General features: G+C 40.2%; 1 protein-coding gene across 1 annotated transcript in view; it reads left to right on the top strand.

Moving 5' to 3' along the window:
- Positions 1-24,842, top strand: part of FREM3 (FRAS1 related extracellular matrix 3) — a 156,706-nt gene that overhangs the window by 118,238 nt on the left and 13,626 nt on the right. The window contains exons 9-16 of the mRNA XM_043972277.1: positions 643-840; positions 5,544-5,708; positions 6,528-6,710; positions 8,637-8,767; positions 12,063-12,221; positions 14,111-14,414; positions 18,650-18,781; positions 19,136-19,464. Coding sequence (XP_043828212.1) covers positions 643-840; positions 5,544-5,708; positions 6,528-6,710; positions 8,637-8,767; positions 12,063-12,221; positions 14,111-14,414; positions 18,650-18,781; positions 19,136-19,464 — 1,601 coding nt within the window. The remainder of the gene's footprint in view (positions 1-642; positions 841-5,543; positions 5,709-6,527; positions 6,711-8,636; positions 8,768-12,062; positions 12,222-14,110; positions 14,415-18,649; positions 18,782-19,135; positions 19,465-24,842) is intronic.

The following is a 24,842-nucleotide window of genomic DNA, read 5'->3' as shown; positions in this document are numbered from 1 at the left end:
CTCACTATGGCATGGAAAAAAGTGAGAAATAGCATCCTTCAGTCTGTATTAAATTGATGTCAGTTCTTTCTCTGGAGGTGGATAGTAGGCTTCATCGTTAGTCCTTTGGGATTGTCTTGGGCCATGGTATTGCTGAGAATAGTTAAGTCATTCACAATTCTCCATCAAACGACATTGCTGTTACTGTGCACAACATTCTCCTGGTTCTGCTCACTTCACTATGCATCCGTTCATACAAGTCTTTCCAGGCCTGTCTGAAATCATCCTGTTGTCTTTCTTATAGCACAATAATATTCCATCATCATCATATACCACAGTTTGTTTAGCCATTCCCCAATGGATGGGCATCCCTTTGATTTCCAATTCTTAACCACCGCAAGAACTGCTATGATTATTTTTCAACATTGATTAAGTCTCTACTGTGAGCCAGACACAGTGTTAGGCACTAGAACCATAAAGCCAAAAATGAACATATACCTGCCTTCCAAGTGCTTACATTCTACTGGCATGCTTACATTTTAAGGCACAAAAAGCTCATGAAACACTGAGGTTTTCTTAGTGATTTGAAAAGATTGACAATAGGAGTTCAACCATGCCACTGTATAGTCTCTGAATGAAAAGGTTTGGGGTCTTCTCTTCCAGTGCCCAAGGTCCAATTCAAGAAGTCCTCCTACACAGGAAATGAAAGAGATGGGCAGGTCAGAGCCATCATCTACCGCAGCGGAGACATTAGCCACAGCTCCACGGTACGCTGCTTCACTCGCCAGGGCTCTGCCCAGGTGACAGCCGACTACAAGGAAAGGCCCAACACAGATGATTCTACTGTCATTTTTCTTCCAGGTAAGAACCCTGGATTCACTTTGATCTCAGAAGCAGCATGGAGTAGCTGCTCTTTAAGTACCAAAGGAAGAGGGAGGGGGAGGAGAGAAATGCATACACATATGTTTGTATGTATGTATGTATATGTGCACACATTTATGTATAAGTGCACATATTGTTCATTTAGTTGTTTCAGTCAAGTCCAACTCTTCATGCCCCATTTGGGGTTTTCTTGGCAAAGATACTAGAGTGGATTGCCATTTCCTTCTCCAGCTCATTTTACAGTTGAGGACACTGAGGCAAACTGGGTTAAGTGACTTGCCTAGGGTCACACAGCTAGTAAATGTCTGGCACCAGATTCAAACTCAGGAAAATGAGTCTTCCTGAATCCAAGTCCAGCAGTCTATCCACTATGCCACCTAACTGTCCAAATGCTCACATATGTAGTCTACATAATAAGTATAAGTAATATAGTTTCCATAGTCAATGAAATTATCTACATAATAAATATTCCATATAATCAACATATAAATTATGTATAAATATAGGTTTTAATATCTTGCATATATATGCATATAAATGTTGCTGGAAGGTTATCTATAAAAAGTGGTCTCTTTTTCATTGCGCGCCAATCTAAAGGATTTCTGTGAAGTGGGGCAGATGACGCGGATATGATGAGGTTCCAGGGCAGCCAAAGCTGAGCAAGGCTATTTCTCCTTTGATTTCTTTTATCCTCATAACTCCCATCAAGAACAAATCATAGCTGTGTGACCCTGGGCAAGTCACTTAACCCCACTTGCCTCACCAAAAAAAAAAAAAAAAAGAAAAGAAAAGAAAAGAACAAATTACAGGATTTTTGAGTTTCACAATATTGAAACTTATCCCAGGATAGTGTAATTTTCTTTAGTGGAATTGGAATCCAAGGGAAAAAAAACTCACCAAACCAACTGCTTTTTATCTTATAGGGATACAATGGGAATGAACCCAAAAAAAAAATTGTTTAAAAGGGCTTTCAACTCTGGTGAAGAAATGCCCAGTATAATCCAAGGTTGGGAGAAGGGCATTTCCATATTGACATAACTTTTTTATGTTAAAAGTAGAAGGTAACCTAAAGCCACCTAATTATCCCAGGGACATGTGGGGGAATCAAAGTGGTTTTGGTGCACATAACTCGATAAAAATTTTCTCATTCAGATCATGGGAAGGCAAGAGTTATGGGGCAGGAAAGCAGCAAGGGATTGGGAGATAGGGATTCTGAGGCATTCTGAGAGGTGCCCATTGGAACCAGGGGGAGGTGCTGAGAAGATGAGGGAAGGTGAATATGGAGCATTCTGAAAAGACGGCAGGTGGGACCCTCTTGGGGTGCTGAGTGATGTTGAGAAGGTAGTAAGAGAAGGTGGGGGAGCATGGGGAGGCAAAGTAGGAAGGGAAGGAAGAACTGTTGAGGAGCAGCTAGGCACCGCTCTCTTGGATAGAGAGGAAACTGGGGGTAAGTAGAAGGAATTAGAGATAAAGAGGGGACTGAGGGAGAGAAGAACATAAATGTGCCACAGAAAAGTGCCAGATTTGGAATCAGATGACCCAGGTTGGAATCTCAGCCCTGCTGCCTAACTCTCTGTGTGACCTCAGCCAAATTACTTTACCTCAGTTTTCTCATCTGTAGAATGAAAGAGTTAAATTAAATGAAAGTAAGGATGCTTCCAGCTCTAAGTCTTTGATCCTATAATGTTACCTCTCTTCTCTGGGCCTCAATTTCCTTATTATAAAATAAGGGAGTTGAATGGTCCCTGTGGTCCCTTTTAGCTCTGACATTTTATGTTGAATCATGGGGAAAGTCAATATGAAAAAGAAAGCCAAGTAGCAGGGTCTAATGGAAAGAGCAGAAAGACACTGTATCTGGAGGAAGAGGATGTGGGTTTGAATCTTATGTCTAATTCCGATCATCTAATTCCTATAACACAGGCTGCTGGCTGGTACAGCTGGTCCTGGAGTATGTTAGACCTTACTCCTGCCTTACGTACTTGCTGGTTGTGTGACCCTGGGCAAGTCAGTTTCCCCATCTGTACAATGGGATAATAATAGCGCCCAGGATCATTGTGAGGATCAAATGAGATAATGTTTGTTGTTGTTGTTTGTCCTTTGTTCTCAGAGAGGATCATGACACTGGGATGATGCCATGGTTTGCAATGAATTGAATTTAAATGAGGGAGGGCTGTGCAAAGTCACCAGCCTTACTCTCTCCTCCAGAGCCATCTGGCTCCAGTTGGCAAGATATACATCAAGACAACTAGAGATGGTCCCAGACATTTAAAGCAATTGGGATTAAGTGACTTGCCCAAGGTCACACAGCTAGCAAATGTCTGAGGTGAGATATGAACTCAGGTCCTCCCAACTTCAAAAGCCTGAGCCAGGAGGACCTGAGTTCAAATATGGCCACTGGACTCAAATGGCTCTGGACAAGAGAGTGAGGCTGGTGACTTTGCACAACCCTCCCTCATTAAATCCTCTAGTTCACGGCAAGTCATGACATCACCTCCTGATGTCATGGTCCTCTGAGAATGAAGGACAAACAACAACCTTTCCCTATAAAATTGAAGATAGACCTAAAAACTGGGGAGTCATTAATGTTTGTAAAGCACTTTGCAAACCTTAAAACCCTATATAAATGCTAGCTATTGTTAAAATAGAATCACAGCATCATGGATTTAGATACAAGGGTTCTTGGTTATCTAGTCGGCCCCCTTCATTTTACAAATGCAGAAACTGAAACCCAGAATTCATCAATGGTTTACCCAGTCACACAGCTAGGAAATATCAGAGCCAGGGTTGGGATCTCAGTCCTCTGTCCACCACTCTTTCCACTGTCCGAAACTTCAGAGGGGAACATAAAAGACAGATTGCAAAGAAAAGTCTGGATAGGTTTAGGATTTAGCTGTCCACACTAGATTAGCCCTGTTCCCTATGGTATCCTCAGAGCAATCACTATAAATGCTCATTGTGGCAAAAAGTGGGTTTTACATCAGCAAAAGATGCTTTCAGAAGGGAAATGGGAAAGTGCTTAAAAGTTCTTTCCCGGGGCAGCTAGGTGGCACAGTGGATAAAGCACTGGCCTTGGATTCAGGAGGACCTGAGTTCAAATCCAGCCTCAGACACTTGACACTAGCTGTGTGACCCTGGGCAAGTCACTTAACCCTCATTGCCCCACAAAACAAAAAACAAAACAAAACAAAAGTGCTTTCCCAATTTTGAGATTATTAGAGGGAAAAGTGTGTTTGTGTATATATATGCATATGTATATATGTATTTATATATCTAGTGACAAAAGAGATATATGTGTGTGTGTATTATCTCCCTTTTGTAACTAGATTTTCAGCATTATTCTTAGTGATCACAATGTCGTCGTGGTGTTAGAAAGGCAGAATCATGGATTGAGTCCCCATCCCCTCCAGCATAGCTTACCAAATCAACCAGAGCATCTATTGGGATGTAATCACTCCAAATTTCAATAAAGCATTAGAATTCATGGTCCAGCTATCGCATTTTATAGATGAGGACTCTAAAGCCCAGGCATGTTATTGATTTGCCCAAGCAGGCAAATGGCTGAACCAGGACCCAAAAGCAGGCCCTCCCAGACGACTTAGTAAATCTACCACATTAGGAAGGTTTTCACTGCCTACCATCATATTTTTGTCCTTAGGACTCTCTCCTCAATTGAACAGTCCTGTGTCCTGGGCCCCTTACATCACTGCCCTTTTGAGGCAAGTAGTAACCTAGCCTAAGACTAGGCACTACAGAGGACAGAATCCAGGACTTAGAGTCAGGAAGACCTAAGCTCAAATCCTGCGGCAGATACTCACTTAGCTGTGTGACCCTGAGGAAGTTACTTACCTGCTCTTCACCTCAGTTTCCTCACCTGTAAAATGGGGATAATAATAGCACCAACCTGACAGAGTCATTGTGAGCATCACAAGTTAACATATTTGTTTTGAAAATGTTAGTCGTTTGAGCAACAGTTTAAAAAATGCACCCACAGTATGTGAATGTAATGGAATACTATTGTGCTGTAAGAAATGATGAGCAGGAGGAGTTCAGAGAAACCTGGAGGGACTTGCATGGGCTGATGATGAGTGACATGAGCAGAACTAAAAGAACATTGTGCACAGTATCATCAACATTGTGTGTTGATCAACTGTGATAGACTAGATTCTTCTTACCAATCCAATGGAACAAGAAAGTTCCAAAGCCTCTCCAAATCCAGGAGAAAAAAAAAAAGAACTGTGGAATATGGACACTGATTAGACCATACTATTTTGTTTGTTTTTGGTGCTTTGTTTTTCTTTTTTGAGGTTTTTCCTTTTTGCTCTGATTCTTCTCGTATAACATGACTAATGCAGAAATATGTTTAATATTTTATATATATATATATAAAGCCTATATCAGATTACCTGCTGTCTAGGGGAGGGAGGAGGGAGAAAAATTTGAAATTGGAAATTTTATCTAAACAAATGTTGAAAACATAAATAAATAAATATTAATTAATTAAATATACCTACAGGCTGATTGGATAGTAAGGTAGCAGGACTCCCATCCATGAACTTTTCAAAGGTTTATTCTCGTGCTTCAAATTTCTTAACATGTTATCGTGAGTAGTTTTCGATTACTTACGTTGCATACCTTCCATCGCGTTTCATGTAGCTGTTTCCTTCTCTTCTGGCTTTGTTCAGGAGAAACAGAGAAGGCCTGTGTGGTGACCTTAGAGGATGATTCCATTTACGAAGAAGATGAAGAGTTCAGGCTCATACTTGGCACCCCAAAAAGCAGCTCTGCCTTTGGTGCCTCAGTTGGAGAGCAAAAAGAGATGCTGATCAAGGTCAAGGATGATGAAGACAGTGAGTTTTTTGCCTCTCACTACTTTTGTGGATCATGAACTAAATCAGTATCAGCCCTGGGCATTAGGGGGCTGCCGAGTTATAAGCGTTTAATCAGTTTTCCTAAGTCAAAAGATAAAATTGTAAATGAACATCATTTCCAATTTTATTAGGAAAATCATTTTAGTTCATTCAAGGGAACCAGAATTTCTACAGATTTTCACATTGAAATCTCTCCTAACTATACCTACCAAAGTAATTTATGTAGCAGAGGCCCCCAATGATGTTTGAAGCTGGGCAAACTAAGTAGAACCAAATATAATGCACAGATACATTTACCAGTGACAATCAGCTGTCACAATCGCCACAGCGTGATCCATTTGTAATCACACTGTATTCACTGAGGTTGCTTGATATGAGCTAGCCTGGGTATTAGACACCCAATTCCAAGAATCTACATAGTACTACTATATAAGTTCCAGAATGATCTAAAATAAACTGATAGCAGATAGGATATCGTTTATGACCAGGAGAGCAGAATAATTATGGCAGCCTTTTCCAAATGTGCTGCATTAGTCCAGAAAATTATGACCCTTAACTCCATTCAGAAATCAGTTCAAGGGTTAGAAATTGGCAGCCTTGAATCCGATGGAAAATATCTTCAAGTACTTGGCAAAACCACTAGGCTTAAAAACTATGCTGGAAATTTAAAGACAGATAAGCTATTTTTCCATTTTTATATCCTTTTTTCATTTCTGGTACCTAGCTTTTGGATCAACCTCATGTCCTAAGGTAAGTCCCTACAAGAAGCGATTGAGTGTCTTTTCACTGCTTTTCTAGAGCCAGTGATCAAGTTCTCCAAAGCCAAATACAGTGTTCAGGAGCCTGGGCAGCCATGGGAGACTGCTGTACTCAGAATCCCAGTGGTGCGCCTGGGGGACACTTCCAAAGTGTCTGTGGTGAGGATCCACACAAAGGATGGCTCAGCAACCTCTGGGGAAGACTACAACCCTGTGTCAAAAGGTGAGGAAACAAGTCATACGCAAGACAAACCTGCTCACAATGTATGCTTGCCTAGTTAATAATGCAAGAATAAATTGAGTAGGGCAGCTAGGTGGCGTAGTGGATAAAGCACTGGCCCTGGAGTCAGAAGTACCTGAGTTCAAATCTGGCCTCAGATACTTGACACTTACTAGCTGTGTGACTCTGGGCAGGTCACTTAACCCTCATTGCCCTGCAAAAAAAAAAAAAAAAGAATAAATTGATATCAGTCCCCTCTACTCCCTCAAAAGTTCAGCTACACAGACCTACTTTGCGATTCCTCACACAAAGGCATCCCACTTCTATCCCCCTGCTTTTTCATTGGCTCTCCCCACAACTGGGAAACTCTCCCTCCTCACCTCTGACCTTTCAATTCTCTGGCTTCCTCCAAGAATAATAATGATAACATAATAATAACGACATATAACATAGAATGACATATAATAATATAATGATATTAGTCATCAATGAGAAATAGTATATAATAATGTAATAATAATGAATATATGATATAATGATATTTAATGCTATAATGAAACATAATAATTACTTATTATTAATTAACTTATCATTAATATATAATATAATAATAATGATCACAAAAAAGATCATTGGGTCAAAGACTTAGAGACATAAAGGACCTTAGAGGTTATCTAGGTTTACCTCTTTGTTTTGCCAATGAGGAAACTGAGCCCAGAAAGCATGAACAAGTTTTCAAAAAAAGGTGGTTAATTAAATCAAATCCATGGGTCATGACAAGATTCCATTTTATATGCTGTTTTTGGCCCAGAACTGGCAACAATTAATAATAACTCACATTCTAGAATACTTTCAGGCTTACAACAACACTATGAAGTAGGATATTACAACAACATAAATAAAAAATAAATAGGTAAATAAATAGGATTTCATATAATAATTTACATAATAATAAATAGAAAATAAAATAGGATAGAACAATATGAAATAGCATAAGTATCTTCCTGCTTTTAAAAAAAAATTATATCTATGCTTTCAATGGAATCAGAAACTCCCAGATGAGGAAACTCCTTCCCTCTACCAATGCAAATTAATACTTGCTCAGAAATTTATATAGTAATTATAGAGGCACCTGAGGCTCTGAGAAGTTAAGTGACTTGCCCAAGGTTGCACAGCTAGTAATAATAATAATAACAATTTTGCATAGTTCTTTAAGGTTTGCAAAGCAGATTACAAATATCATCTCATTTTATCCTCTGAAGAACCCTTAGGTAGGTGCCCCTATTATCACTGTTTTACAGATGAGGAAACTGAGGCAGGCAGCAGTTTAGTGACTTTGCAGGGTCACACAAGCTAGGAAGTTTGTGAGGCTGGATTTGACTGCAGGTCTTCCTCATACAGAGGTCAGGTCTATATCCTTTATACCATGCTGCCCCTCTATCTCCCTTTCGACAGTTGGGTAAATTTAGAACTGTTAAGTAACTTCACCGCAATTTCACAGCTAGTGAGTGTCAGAAGCCAGACTCAAGCCCAGATGTTCAGACTTATAGTTCATTGTTCTTTCTAATACATCAGGAAGATAACTTATGTACCCCATCCATGCCTGATTCCTTGCACTGTCCATTAGTCTCTCCATCAATTCGAAGGAGCAATGAATTTCCAAAAGGAGTTGGGCAACCAGGGAAAAGAAGGAGAAATAATAGACCTCCAATGGAAGTGGGATTGGTACTGGGTCTGGTCTGGGTATTGAAAGACCTGAGTTTTAGTCCCAAGTCTGTATGAACTCAATAGACTAATTCATCTTTCTGTGCCGGAGGTTCCCAAATGTTTTAAATAAATTACTAGATGTAATGAATGGACCATGCTTTCTGGAAGAGAGGGAGCTTGGAATAGAGATTCATTTTGTTTTTCTTGTGTTCTCCCTTTCAGATATCGAGTTCAGGGAAGGAGAAACTGAACACTTTGTAGAACTTGAAGTCTTATATGATGGCATAAGGGAAATGAGAGAAGCACTGACCATTCATCTGAAGCCAGATGAAAATATGGTGGCGGAGATACAGGTTATTGCACTTTACTGGCCAAAGACACCTTCCAAAACTCTAGTTTGACAAATCACACGAACCTTTTAGTCATGATAATATTAAGGCGTTTTTCGACTGATGGTTTCCCAAAAACCAATTGAATTGATCCATTTATCCCTGCATCATACAAGAGAAACAGCAGCACGTACCTTAATCACTGCCGTTATAATGTCATTAGGATTGTGCGAGAACAATGATATGAAACAAAGAATGAGTACATTATGTCTGGAAAAATTTTACTGTTGAGTATATGCTGTTCTCTTTTAATTCTTTGAAAAGATGGGATTCCTGAATGGTATATATGGTCACTGAGGGTCACAGCTTTGATGTCGTCCTCACCTCCTCACTCTCCCTTATCCCATACATCCAATCAGTTACCAAATCTTATCATTTTTCCCATCACAAAGTCTCTTATATTCATCCCCTTCTCTCCATGCACAGAGCTACCAACCCTAGTTCAGGCCCTCATCGCTTGTCCCCTGGACTATTACAACAGCCTTCTAACTGGTGGGGTCTCTGCCTCAAGTCTCTCCCCACTCCCTACTCCAATCTATGTTCCCCTCAGCTGCCAAAGTGATTTTCCTAAAGCATAGGTCTGATCATATCACCACTGCCTATACTCGATTAGATAGCATTTATTAAGCTTTTACTATGTTTATAAGTGATAAGGATATAACAAGTGAGCAAATTAGTTCCTGCCTTCATGAGGCTTACATTCTGAGGGGGGAAAAACATAAAGGGGAGCTGGAAAGGGGGAAGGGAATGACCTAAAAGGGAAATGGTGGACTGATCTAGGAAAAATAAAATGAAAGCTCTCCAGTCAGAGCCTATGATGGTTCCACAGGTAGAATCCGAATTTTAGGTGTGAAGGAGATAGAGGTAATGCATAGCTAAGTATATAGAAAGCAATAGGTTCCTTTTAACTCTAGTCATTAAAAATCTTTTAAAAAAAATTTAAGATTCTTTATAACCTCATTTCTGCTTACCATTCCAGTCTAATATTTGACTCCCACATATTCTGTGATCCAGCCATGCAGGCCTATGTGCTGTTCTTCACACATGATGGTCTATCTTTCATCTCTGTACCTGTGCACTGGCTGTCTCCCATCCCTGGAATTCCCCTTCTACACCTTAGCTTCTCTAAATTCCTTCCAAACTCAATCCAAATGCCACCTTCTACAGGAGACATTTCCTAGTACTCCCAGTTGCTAGGGTCTTACCCTTTAAGAATATCTTCTATTGGGGATCCAAAAGAAAAGAAAATATTATCTTCTGTCTTCTCTGTATCTTTATGTACCTATTACTATACATATTGTCTCACCCATTAGAATATAATCTCCTTGAAGGTAGAAGATTATTTTTACCTTCATTTGTAACCCCAGCACTTAGCACAATGTCTGGCACATTTATTTAAATGTTTTTGATTGACCAATCTATTAACTCGAATGTCCAGTTAACAAGAAAATCTCATTAACCAATGCTCTGGGATAAAATGGAGTTTCCTTTTATCCTGAATGCCAGCATACTCTGCAGGTATATGTAAAATACCTGAGGATAATAGTTTTAGTCTTATGAGATATAAAAACTATGAGTGTAACAGTCCATCCTCTGTGTTCTTCAAAGAATCACAGAATTATAACAGACCTTAACATTTCTGAACAAGGATCCTTCTACAAGGGGTGCAGGCCAGTTCGATCAGGCTCTTTTATACAGACTAGATGAAAGGAAATTAATGTGAATCCAATTCTTGTTTAGTCCTGTCCAAGTCTTTGTGACCCCATTTGGGGTTTTCTTGGCCAAGATGCTGAAGTGGTTGCCATTTCCTTCTCCAGCTCATTTTACCTTTGAGGAAACTGAAACAAACTGTGTTAAGTGACTTGCCAAGGACCACACAGCTAGTAACTGTACAAGGCCAGAACTGAACTCAGGAAGATGAGTTTTCCTGACTCTAGGTCAGGCACTCTATCTATACCAACTAGGTGCCCCATAGATCCAGCTAAATTGAAGCAGTAAGGATATATTTTAGTCAATCTGTGTACTCTATCCATCTTTAAACATCTTCCTCCAAAAGGAAGTGACACCTATCCTGCAACAACTTCCCTAATAGTTGATCATCTAACATTTGTTTAAAGACTTCTATTGTATTTTTTCCTTTTTAAATGTTTTTTAAAAGTATTATTGTTTCTTTTAATTATCAATTTAATTAATGTTGAATCAATTGTTATTTCCTTTCAATATCCCTAGAAGGAAAGAAAAGGAGAAGGAAGGAAGGAAGGAAGGAAGGAAGGAAGGAAGGAAGGAAGGAAGGAAGGAAGGAAGGAAGGAAGGAAGGAAGGAAGGAAGGAAGGAAGGAAGGAAGGAAGGAAGGAAGGAAGGAAGGAAGGAAGGAAGGAAGGAAAGAAGGAAGGAAGGAGGAAAGAGAGAAAAAAGAAAGAAACAGAGGCAAAGATGCAAAGAGAAAAGAAGGAAAAGGAAACCATAATCCTGCACTGGTCATTTCCAGAAACAAACTCATTCTGCTCATCAGTGTAGAGAAACCTACTTCCTCCTAAGATGGCCCAGTCCACTTTTGGTTATCTTTCTCATTCTTAGAAAGTTTCTTCTTCTATCAAATCTAAATTAGTCTCTTTGTCACTTTCATTCTTTACTCTCAGTTCTGCCCACTCTTCCATCAATCAATTAATCAGCAAGCATTTATTCAGTGTTTACTATGCGCCAATCAGTGTTCCGTGGGACAACTCCACATCATAACCAGAATTCTTTACTAAGAATATTATTAATCACTCAGACAGGTAACTGGGGGAGCCTGTAGAATTAATATCCATGAAAATCAGTAGAGTAAGGCAAAGAGCTTATTTACTGTAGGTGCTTTAGGCATGATCCTTTTGGGAGAGAAGTAATAAAGATAATTCCTGGGAACTTCACAGTCCTCTAGTTCTTTCCTGACCAGAGGGCATGAAAATTCAAGTCCAAATTATGGTCATCTTTGGGTGACATTCTTGCACTCATACCTGATAAGCAAGAAGAAATAAATGGAGTATAATAAATGACTTTGGTAGGATCCTAGACATCCAGGCTCCCTGATGAGCATCAAACCTTTGGAACCACCAAGTGTGAACCCACATAGCCACCCAAGTCAGAGTGTGGAAACAACACAGGAAGATGAGCAATGCAGAATGATAATAAGAAGATCATTACTGTGCTTCTAGTTTTGTCAGCTCTGCTCTTCTTGAAAAGTCTTTCCTTTAACAGTCCTTCTCATCCCATATTTCAGATGAATAAAGCCATCGTGTACATTGAAGAAATGGACAGCATTGCAGATGTCACCTTTCCAGCCATTCCCCAAGTGGTGTCACTCCTCCTATACGATGACACACCTACAACCAAAGAGAAAGCCAGCCCCCCAAATGGCTACCCTGTTGTGTGTGTGACGGTAGGACCTGTTACGCTGAACTTTGCTCCATGCTAAAAAGTCAATTGGTCAAGGGCAGCTAGATAATGCAGTGGTTAAAGCACCAGCCCTGGATTCAGGAAGACCTGAGTTCAAGTCCAGTCTCAGACACTTGACACTTACTAGCTATGTGACCCTGGGCAAGTCACTTAACCTTCATTGCCCCGCAAAAAAAAAGTCCATTGGTCCACCCAAAGGGTCTCATGAAATAACCAAATATGATCATTAATCCAGAGTTCTTTGAAAACTTTATAGCATTATAAAAATGTCAACTATCATTATTGTTGTTATTAGTGTTAATTATTGTTATTGTTAATTATTATTTATTTTGCTTCCCATACAGATCAGTGCCATGATGCACCTGAGAGCAACAAGTATCAATCAGTTAAACAGACCAGCATTTATGAAATGCCTACTATATGCCTCGCACTGTACTGGGCATTTGAGATACAAACACAAAGTATGAAAAAATCACTCTCTCAAGGCTTACATTTTATTGGGGAGATGACATGTGCATGCATAAGTATATGCAGTAAATACAAATTAAATACAAGAAGGTTAAACACAAAGGCAAAAAGGGAGAGAGGGCAGTTGAAAAGATCATATTGAGGTCTATGAAAGCAGGAACTAATTTGTTGTTTTTGTCTTCCTATCTCCCATTGCTTGCACAGTGCCTGGCACATCGTAGGTGCTTAATAATTGCCTGTTGATTTGTTTAAGCTGCATTTTTGAGGGAAGAGAGGGAATCTGAGGTGGAAGTAAGGCAGGAGCACGTTCCAAACATGGGAAATGGGTAGTGCAAAGGCATGGAAACTGGGATACAGTGCCCCTGTGAGAAATAGAGAGAAGGGCAGTTTGGCTGGGTCTTAGGGTAAGGAATGTCTAATGAGGCTAGAAACCTAGGATGGGGCCAAGTTGTAACGGGTTTTAAAAGCCAAACAGAGGAGTGTTTGTTTTATCCTTGAAGCAATACAGAGCCACTGGCATTTATTGAATAGGGAAGTGACATGGTTGGATCTGCACTTAAAAAATAAAATTTTGGCAGCTGTGCAGGAGATGGATTGGAGTGGGAAAGAGCAAGGAGACTAATTAGGATGCCATTGCAAATAGGCTAAGCATCAGTTGCTTAAAGAAAAAGTTCTCAGTTGCATTTTCAGTTTTATTAAAACTCCTACTCACCCATAACCTGATTTCCATCAGGCCTGTCCTGGTTAATTTCAGGTCTTTGGTTTATTGGCCCATGCTAATTTACATGATTACTTTAGTGCCTGTGTTTGAGTTTATATTGTTTATGTGACTTTTGATATTTTTGAATGTCTGTGATGTAGAATCGCTTATATGTTGTATGTACCCATATGCTAATCTCAATTATTGTTATTATCCATGGGGCCTTCCCTAATGCCTACCCCACCCCTAATTACTTTGTATTAACTTTATTTTTTTAATTTACTTTTCTCCAATAGAAAATAACCTTATAATCTTGTTTCATTCATGTCTAACTTTTCTTGGTAAAGACAATGGAGTTGTTAATCTTTTCCTTTTCCAGCTCATCTTACAGATGAGGAAACTGAGGCAAACATGTCATGTGACTTGTTCAGGGTCACATAACTAGTAAGTGTCTGAGGCTGGATTTGAACTCAGGAAGATAAGTCTTCTTGACTCCAGACCTGGCACTCTATCTACTGCACCACCCAGCTGCCCCTACTAGAAAATAGGAACTATGGTGTGTGTTTTTTATCTCTGTGTGCCCAGAACTTGCCAATAAGTTCTAGTTTATGAATGAATGGATGAGTATGTAAATCACACACAATAATATATAAATTCAAGGTATAATGCTTCTCTCTCCTCATCATTTCTCTTTCTCATTCCAGGCATGCAATTCCAAATATTCAGACTATGACAAGACAGGGTCCATTTGCACAGCAGAAAACATCAATGACACCCTGACTCTGTATCGGTGGCTGGTTGGTGCTCCAGCCAGCAGTAATGGAGTCACCAGTCCCATGAAAGAAATAGATGCTGACACTTTCTTCACCAACACCAAGACTATTACCCTTGACTCCATCTACTTCCAAGCTGGGTCGAGGGTACAGTGTGCTGCACGAGCTGTTAGTACAAGTGGTGATGTGGGGTTGGAGCTTCTGAGTTCAGTCATCACTGTCAGCAAAATTGATGGTGAGTGGTAAGATCCTCTAGAGTACAGCAGGAAATCCCAGGGCTCCCCATTAAGAAGAGGGAATTATAGGATTATAATCCTTGAGCTCTCTGAGAGCTGGTAGGTATCAAATGGATTTTACATGTATGAGATAGTGTAACCTCCCATGTATCTAAACTTCAAGCATCCAGAAAAAGGTACAAGAACTCAGATTTTTTGTGTGTATTTGTCCTTTTTGCCTCCTCTATGCCAAGAAAGAAACAAATGACTAATAAACAAGATGTCAAGGATTTGTTCACCAAAGCAATATTGGATGGACACAGATCCAAAACAATCTCACATTTTCAATATCTACAGTATCATTCCATAACTTCATTTTTTTGTTTTTACATCACAATTATTTCTGGATATCCCTCTACCACCACCACTGCACCTTCCCTTATACAAAAAAGGAAAAAAAAATATACACCAACCAATTAAGCAAAACCAGCTGATAGAGTGGCTACATTTAACAAAGTAGACAGCATTCTACTTTCTTATTCTTCCACATCTCTACTGAAAGGAAGAATGGATGTTTCATCATCTCTTCTCCAGGATCATCATTGGTCATTACAGTTACTCAGAGTTCAACTTCCTTTTGGTTTTTTATTTGTTTGTTTATGTTATTGTAATGCTAGTGTAGATTACTCTCCTGGTTCTGTCCATTTCATTCTGCAACAGTTCATGTTAGACTTCTTTTTTTTTGGTTTGTTTTTGTTTTTGTGGGGCAATGAGGGTTAAGTGACTTGCCCAGGGTCACATAGCTAGTAAGTGTCAAGTGTCTAAGGCCAGATTTGAACTCAGGTCCTCTTGAATCCATGGGCCGGTGCTTTATCCACTGTGCTACCTAGCTGCCCCCACACATTAGCCTTCTGATGTATAATAACTCATTTTCATAACGATGGCCAGAAGATCTTCAAGACCCTGATGTATCCTTGAAATTATCAAAGATTACCTTGTGCCTGTCACTGTTCTTTGAAAATGGGTAGCCTATGTTCCAACCAGAATTGCCAAACAGAATATCCCCATTCTCCAATCACTTTAGATAAATGGGAGCTTATTGTTATTTTTGAAACAAGCTGGTCAATAGTTTAAATACATATGGAAGTATATAGGTGTGAATATATGAGTATCTAGGTGATTTCATAAGGTCACAGGACTAGAAGGAACTTCAAGAGGTTATTGGGTAACATGGGTACAGGGATGACCTTTGGTATTGAACTTGGAGTCACTAGTATTCTTGGTTGCTATATCATACTCTTGACTTATGCTGAGCTCAAAAGTGCACTAACCCCTGCCCTGATCTTTTTCAGACAAACGCTATCTATCCATACTGCCTTCATCTTATATTTATGAAATTGATTTTTTGACCTAACTTTACATTTATCCCTATTGAATTTCATCTTATTAGCGCTGCCCTGATGTTCTAGTCTGACCTTCAGAGTATGGGTCATTGTATTTTTCTATGGTCCCCCATCATGAGTTTTCCCTTTGTATTAATGGATTCCTTTGTAGTCAATAGGAGCACCTCAGAAGGTAGAGGAGAAAATGCCAAAATGGTCCAAAGATACCAATTCTATCCAGCAAACTTTCTTTGAGTGTCTACCACGTACGAAGCACCAAGCTATTAATGAAAGAGGGCAAATCCATTCAAATTCATTTTTCCATGTTTCCTCTTAAAAGACTGATTGACAGATCTAAATAATTGGAAAAATATCAACTGCTCATGGATAGGCCGAGCTAATATAATAAAAATGACAATTCTACCTAAATTAACTTACTTATTCAGTGCCATACTAATCAGACTACCTAAAAATTATTTTATAGAGCTAGAAAAAATAATAACAAAATTCATCTGGAAAAACAAAAGGTCAAGAATATCAAAGGAAATAATGAAAAAATGCACAGGAAGGTGGGCTAGCTGTACCAAATCTCAAGCTTTACTATAAAGCGGTAGTCATCAAAACTATTTGGTATTGGCTAAGAAATAGGGTGAAGGATCAATGGAATAGGGAGACACAGGAGACACAGTAGTAAATGACTTTAGTAATGTACTGTTTGATAAACCCAAAGACTCCAGCTTCTGGGACAGAAACTCAGTATTTGACAAAACCTGCTGGGAAAACTGGAAGATACTATGGCAGAAATTAGGCGTAGACCAACATCTTACACCTTATACTAAAATAAAGTCAAAATGGGTACATGATTTAGACATAAAAGGTGATACCACACATAAATTAGGAGAGGAAGAAATAGTTTACCTTTCAGATCTTTGGAAAGGAAAACAGTTTATAACCAAACAAGAGACAGAGAATATTATGAAATGCAAAATGGATGATTTTTATCACATTAAATTAAAAAGGTTTTGTACACACAGAAGCAATGCATCCAAAATTAGAAGGGAGACAGAAAGCTGGGAAACAATTTTTATAGCCAGTTCTTCTCATAAAGCCTCATTTCTAAAATATACTTAAGAATCCAAGTCATTCCCCAACTGAGAAATGGTCAAAGAATATGAACAGGCAGTTTTCTGATGAAGAAATCAAAGCTATCTATTGCCATATGAAAAAATGCTCTAAATCACTATTGATTAGAGAAATGCAAATGAAAACAACTCTGAGGTACCACCTGACACCTATCAGATTGGCTAATATGACAAAAAAGAAAAATAATAAATGTTGGAGAAGCTGTGTGAAAATTGGAACACTAATGCATTGTTGGTGGAGCTGTGAAGTGATCTAACCATTCTGGAGAGCAATTTGGAATTATGCCCAAAGGGCTATAAAGCTGTGCATATCCTTTGACCCAGCAATACCACTATTGGGTCTTTTTCCCAAAGAGATCATAAAAAAGGGAAAAGGACCCACATGTACAAAAATATTTATAGCTGCTCTTTTTGTGGTGGCAAGGAAGTGGAAATTGAAGGACTGCCCATCAATTGGTGAATGGCTGAAAAAGTTCTGGTATATGAATGTAATGGAATTCCATTGTGCTGTAAGAAACAATGAGCAGGCAGATTTCAGAGAAACCTGGAAGGACTTGTATGAACTAATGATGAGTGAGATAAGCAGAACCAGGAGAACATTTTACACAGTATTATCAACATTATGTGTTGATCAACTGTGATAGACTTGATTCTTCTCAGCAATACAACAGTACAAGATAGTTCCAAAGGACTCATGATGGAAAAGGCTCTCCAAACCCAGGAAAAAAAAAAAGAACTGTAGAATATGGATGCAGATTGAACCATACTATTTCTTTTGTTTTTGGTGCTGTTGTTTTTCTTTTTTGAGGTTTTTCCTTTTTGCTCTGATTCTTCTCTTATAACATGACTAATGCAGAAATATGTTTAATGTTATTGTATATTCTACATCTGATTACCTGCTGTCTTGGGGAGGGGAGGGAGGGAAAAACATTTAAAACTAGAAATCTTATAAAAAACAAATATCGAAAACTATATCTATATTTAACTGGAAAATAATAAAATACTTTCATAATTTAAAAAAATTAAAAATAAAAGACTGATTGAGGGGAAGCTAGGTGGAGCAGTGGATAAAGCACCGGCCCTGGGTTCAGGAGGACCTGAGTTCAAATCTGACCTCAGGCACTTGACACTTACTAGCTGTGTGACCCTGGGCAAGTCACTTAACCCTCTTTGCACTGACCAAAAAAAAAAAAAAAAAGACTGATTGAGCCAATTCTGCATTGAAGAATTAGCACAGTCATTATCAGCTCCAGTTTTCATTTTTTTTTTTTTTGGTGAGGCAATTGGGGTTAAGTGACTTGCCCAGGGTCACACAGCTAGTAAATGTCATGTGTCTGAGGCCAGATTTGAACTCAGGTCCTCCTGAATCCAGGGCCAGTGCTCTATCCACTGTGCCACCTAGCTGCCCCTCCAGTTTTCATTTTGAATAAAGCTTCCAACTCTCTCTCTCAACTTTTCATCACAGCTGGAGATGGAACTACGGGGATAATAATTGTCCTTTACCTGCCTATCTGTTCTGGCAGGGGTGCTAATGAATGTTGGCTTGGCCAAGAATCAAATAGAAATAGAAGTGGAGGCCCTAGATAATTCCCAAACTAAACCAGAAATCCTCAAGAGTGGAATGTCAACAGAAGTCAGTGGGTTGAATAAATCTGCATGCATTAGTTTCTGTCTGCATCTTCCCAGAATTCCCAGTCCCCTTTACATTTCCATGAATTTATGTTTCTCTAGGCCTCTGTCAGCCACGTATGCCTGGAATGGTAGGAGCTGAACCTTTCTCAGCCAGGATTCGCTATACAGGGCCCGATGAACCTGATTACCCCAACCTGATCAAGCTCACCGTGAAGATGCCTCACCTGGATGGTAAGGTCCATCCCAGTGGGTAGCAGAGCCCTCACTTCCTAGGCAATAATTTTCATTCACCAGGAGGATAAATGGATTATAAATGAATAAATAAGTATAGGGGTCAGTAGAAGGAAATGGAAAACCATTCCAGTATCTTTGCCAAGAAAACCCCAAATGGGGTCATGAAAGAGTTGACTGAAAAATGACTGAACAACATCAAGTCAGTGGCAAAACTGGGAGTCTAGAACTTGGGTTACCTAATTCCTTCCTACTCTAGGCATAGTGCTCCTGAGACCTTGATCCATCACTCCCCATCCCCGTGTGTTTTCCCACTTGAAGCTGCCAGGCTTACCACATTGTGTCATGTTTCAGGAATGCTGCCCGTCATCTCCACTCGACCTCTGTCCAACTTTGAGCTGATGTTGAGCCCTGATGGAACTCGGGTGGGCAACCACAAGTGTTCCAACCTCCTGGATTACAGAGACATCCAGACCAAGTATGGTTTCACCACAGAATATACCAGGAGCACAGATATCATTGGCGAGATGTTACCCTACCAGTACAGCACTTTGAGGTCTGCCCAGACCCTCCGCTTTTACCACAGTCTTAATCTCGATGCCTGCCTCTGGGAATTCAACAGCTACTATGACATGTCCGAACTGCTAACAGCCTGTGGTGGCTCCGTTAGCACTGATGGTCAGGTATGTTTCATAGAGGAGGTATTTGCTGAACCTTGGGGAGGGAGAGCCAGAGAAGCAACAGCAGCCTAACATCTTACATCTACCTAATGCTGCAAAGAGACATAGACTATATGTCTCACAATGACCCCACTGGCTAAGCACTACATTTATTATTATTACTTTTTTTGTCCTAGACCTATAATTCATCAATGTAGGGAATCCCAAAAGTGGAAACTCCCTTCACCAGTACAACTAGTCCACTTGTCTGTAATTTATAGTCTCAGAGAGTTGTGTGGAGGAACTTTGAGGCAATATGACTTCTTTCCCGTAGTCACTTGAAAGTATGTGTCAGGGGGCAGTTAGGTGGCGCAGTGGATAAAGTGTCAGCCCTGGATTCAGGAGGACCTGAGTTCAAATCTGACCTCAGACACTTGACACTTACTAGCTGTGTGACCCTGGGCAAGTCACTTAACCCTCATTGCCCCACAAAAAAAATAAAAAAAAGAAAGTATGTGTCACAGGTAAGACTTTAACCTGGTCTTCCTGACTCCAAAGTCAATATCATGACCTCTATGCCACATTGCTTTCATCCCCATTGTTCAGATAAGGAAACTGAGTCTCAGGTTAACATAACACACAGGAGTCAGAGGGAGATTTAAACCAAAGTTTTCCTGACTCAAAGCTCGATGCTCTGTCCCTGAGTTCTAGTGGTCCTGAGTTACAATGTAGGAACTCAGACACCAACATAAGCACAGTAATTCAAACACAGAGGCATTTTATCTCATATGTGGATTTGGCTTTGTGAGGTCCTGAACGTAAATAATCTCCAAATTCAATCAGAAAGGTTTTTTTTTTAAATCTTCAGAAGTCTAACATTAAATCAACATAAATATCATGATAATTAAACAGAATATTATATATCATTTGGTCCTAAGCCTCTGCCTTTACCCTATGAAATTTCACCATTTTTACCTTCACAGGATCTCCTCCTCATCCCCTTCTCCTAATTCACATGACCACAACTTATAGTTCACTTTCTTATCACCTTCCACCTGAGCTATTGCAATGACCTCCTTAATGGTGTCCCAGACAAATCTCTCCCCTCCCTCAAATCCACCACACAGCTGCCAATGTAGTTTCTTAAGTGTGGGTCTGACTGTGTCACTTGCCTACTCAATAAATTCCATGGCTCTGTATTGTCTCTGGCATTTAATGCCCTTAACAACCTAGCCCTTAGCTTATAGGCTAGCTTCATTATACGTCACTCTTCCTACCCCTCTTCCCACATCCGATAGTCCAACCAGACTGGCCTTCTTGCTGTTCCTCACACATAACACTTCATCTCCCATCTCCATCACACACCCATCCATGCAGCAGCTATCCCCCATCCTTGGAAGGTACTCCCTCCCTTTCTTCAGGATGCAGCTCAAGTGCCAGTTTCTTTACAAAGCCTTTCCTCACCTCCCAGCTTAGACCCTCACTCTCTTTAATTACCTTGCCTTTATCTCCCTTGTGTTTATTTGTAGTTTTTTCTGTACATACTCATATATGTCCACACTGTCTCCCCCATAGAAGGGGAGTCTTACTTGATAGCAAGGACTGTTTCACCTTTTGTCTTCATATCCTAATACCTATCACAAATAGGAGATGTTTGGTAAATGCTATTGATTGTTTGGTCAGTGAAGACAGCGAGGCCCCAAAAGATTGGGCTTCCTTGGGGAATTCCTAGTTCAATGTCCTTTTCATTATGTCATGCTACCTCTCATGAAAAATTAAAATTCTTAGAAATAAAAGGATTTCAGAAAGGCAGCATGGTGTGGTGAATAGAGTTCTAGATTTGAATTTAGGAAGACCCTAGGTTCAAATCCCATTTTAGACCTTTATTAACTTTGTGACCATGGATAAAATCACTTCATGTCTAAGAAAGAAAGAAAGAAAGAAAGAAAGAAAGAAAGAAAGAAAGAAAGAAAGAAAGAAAGAAAGAAAGAAAGAAAGAAAGAAAGAAAGAAAGAAAGAAAGAAAGAAAGAAAGAAAGAAAGAAAGAAAGAAAGAAAGAAAGAAAGAAAGAAAGAAAGAAAGAAAGAAAGAAAGGAGGGAGGGAAGGAAGGAAAGAAAGGAAGAAAGGAGGGAAGGAGGGAAGAAGGAAAGGAGGAAGGAAAGATGGAAAGAAAAAGAGAAAGAAAGAAAGAAGAGGTACCATAATAATGCTACCTACCTCATAGCATTGTTGTAAAGACAAATGAGATAATATAAAATATTTTACAAACCTTAAAAGGGGCTATGCAAAGGTGGGCTAACAGAAAAGAAACAAAAGCATTTCTCTTGAAAGGTTTTTAAACTTCTCACTCTCAATCTGCATCACAGATTTCCTGCCCTTACTTTTACACCCCCACAGAGATACCTGAGAAGATGACAGCTGGTGTATGTTGGCAGAAGCAAGACTTCTATCCCCCACAAAGAAAAAAAACCCTCCCCATCATGCAAGTGGGAGGGAGCTATGAAAACAGAGAAATCATGAATGCTCAGGCACCAGTGGGAGAAATGCTGCTGAGAAGGGCTCTCATCATTTGCCAGCTCCCTCCTCCTCAAGCACCTCAAGGGGCTAAGGTCTGGCTCGGAGCATCTAACCTTGTCTCTGCCTCTCTCATGTCAAGCAAGTAATCACTAAGAAGTGGAGGGGCTCCTCAGCTCCTCAGAAGACTTGCAGAAGCAGTTAAGCCAAGGCCCTCCCATGTTGGGAGGTCCTTTCCCCGCTGTCTGCTCCTGTGAGTCAGTCATGCGTCATCCCCAAGACCTGTCCGTTCAGGTCTGGGTCTAGAAGCCAATGTCCTCATCTTCGTGTTTCCAAAGAGAATCAAGATTTGAAACCTAGGTCCTCTGAGTGTGGCTAGAGGAAAGTATCTTCATTCATTCAGTTGGAGGGGAGAAGTCTTCTCTACTATCTCCAGATTAAGCTGGCTGGCTTGCCTTCTTTCCAGAAGTCCAACCATGGGACGCCACCTCTCACTACAAGTTCGGCATAACACCCAAGGAAGATGTGCCCTGCACACTTAGTGTGTTCTCTGTATTTCTTGGGTGACAAAAAGGAAAATCAGGCTCCTTTAGCACCTCTTTTTAAGGAACTTTTGAACTTTCAAAGTAATGGGCAAGAATAACCAAGCCAGACAGGCAGCATAACATGGGGAGACAGTGTATAGATAGGATGCTGGGCTTCGAGTCTGGTTCCAATTCTGCCTCTCACACTTGACTCCCTCTGTGATCACATCTGAAACCACCTCTGACTCTCAGTTTTCTCATCTGTAAAATGGGACTAATAATACCTGTAGAACCTGCCTCACAGGGATGTGAGGATGCCCACTCGTTGGGGAAGCTTTCTCAGGGATTCTTTTTCAGGCACAGGTTGGACTAGATGGCTGCTGGAGCAATAGAATTCTGTGAGTCTGGGGAGGACTCAAAAGAGGCAATGTACAGAAAAGTACCTGACCAAACTTACAACACTATATAAATTTTAAATATTAGTACTATTATTTTTAGAAGCTGAGAAATGATTAAAAATAAAAATCATCCTGGACTTAAGGCAGGAAACTTTTTTTTTTTTTTTTTAAGAAATTGAAGGGGAGCAGCTAGGTGGCGCAGTGGATAGAGCACCGGCCCTGGAGTCAGGAGGACCTGAGTTCAAATCTAGCCTCAGACACGTAACATTTACTAGCTGTGTGACCCTGGGCAAGTCACTTAACCCCCATTGCCTCACCAAAAAAAAAAAGAAAGAAAGAAAGAAAAAAGAAAAAGAAAAGAAGAGAAGAGAAGAGAAGAGAAGAGAAGAGAAGAGAAGAGAAGAGAAGAGAAGAGAAGAGAAGAGAAATTGAAGGGGTAGATTCCTAGGAAGTTGAATTCTGCATGTGTGTCCATGGGTGTCCACACGCATTTAGACAGAGATCTCCCCTACCCTGTCCTGTCAGCACTTTCTTCGGAAAGTTCTTTATATTCTAAATGTCATCCCAAAGCAAAAGCAGTCAGGAAACGGTGTATAATGAGGCATGTTACTGTTACACCTGCTCTCAGACTGATGGAAAGAGAATGGGGTGGTTGGTTGACCTCAGCTCTACAACTCAGTCACATTGCCCTCTGGGCTTACATGTTTTCTCTTAACGCAGCCTTTCCCATTTAGCATTTTGAGCCTCCATATCAACCAAGGCACTATCCTGATTTCAATGAATAAGCATTTATTAAATGTTGACTAGGGGCCAGGTACTTGGGGTACACAGACAAACAAAATTATGGTCCTGCCCTCAAGGAGCTAATTCTAATGGGGGAAGCATATTCTTTTTTTTTTTTTTTTTTTGCACGGCAATGAGGGTTAAGTGACTTACCCAGGGTCACACAGTTAGTAAGTGTCAAGTGTCTGAGGCCGGATTTGAACTCAGGTCCTCCTGAATCCAGAGCCAGTGCTTTATCCACTGTGCCACCTAGCTGCCCAGGGAAAGCATATTCTAATGGGGAAGACAACATGCAAATCCCTGGACATGCAAGATATAAACCCTGTAGATGAGGGGGTGAGGGAAGGGAACAAGTATTTCTTAAGCACCTACTATGTTCCAAGCTCTGTGCTAAGTGCTTTACAATGATCTCATTCAATGCTCATAACTACCCTGAGAGAGAGGTACTATTATTATGCCAATTTTACAATTGAGGGAACTGAGTCAGACGAAGTTAAGTGACCTTCCCAGGGTCACACAACAAGTAGGTGTCTGAGGTCAGATTTGAACTCAGGGTCTTCCTGACTCCAGGTCCAGTGCCGTATCAGCCACTAAAAAGGGGAAGGGATTTGATCTGAGTGATAAGGGGGTCAAGGGACGGCAAGAGATGGAGGTGAGAGGGCAAAGTATTCCACAGAGTCAGGAGATGGAGTGTTATTTTCGAGGAATTTTAAGTAGACCAGTGGAGCTAGATGGCAAAGAACATGAGGCAGACAGAACAAGGTGTTAGAAGACTAGAAAGGTTGGGAATGTTTTAGCATATTCCCATTTCTCCCAGAGATGGTGGAATATCCCAGATGAGCAGTCAAAAGTTTGGATATAAGAGAAAAATTTAGAATCCAGTGGGAGGTTTGGAGCCCCGGATCCTGCTTTCTACCTCCTGGACCTTGGTGTCTCAGTATAATACAGTACAGCCCATTGTAACACAGCAAGCATTTATTAAAAGCCTACTGTGTGTGAGGCACTGAGGGAGTTAGAAAGTTAAAATAATACTAGCTGATTTGTATCTATCGCTCTATCGCTTTAAAGTTTGCAAAGGGCTTTGCCAATGTGTAGCATCCTTGGGCTTTATGACATCTCTGAGAAGTAACAAAGATATTATCACCCTTTTACAGATGAGAAAATTGAAGCCTAGAAAGGTCA

Source organism: Dromiciops gliroides, chromosome 6 (genome assembly GCF_019393635.1).
Source record: "Dromiciops gliroides isolate mDroGli1 chromosome 6, mDroGli1.pri, whole genome shotgun sequence".
Taxonomy (NCBI): Eukaryota; Metazoa; Chordata; class Mammalia; order Microbiotheria; family Microbiotheriidae; genus Dromiciops; species Dromiciops gliroides.
The sequence above is the reverse complement of the archived record's forward strand: the minus strand, read 5'-3'. Positions and strand labels throughout refer to the sequence as shown.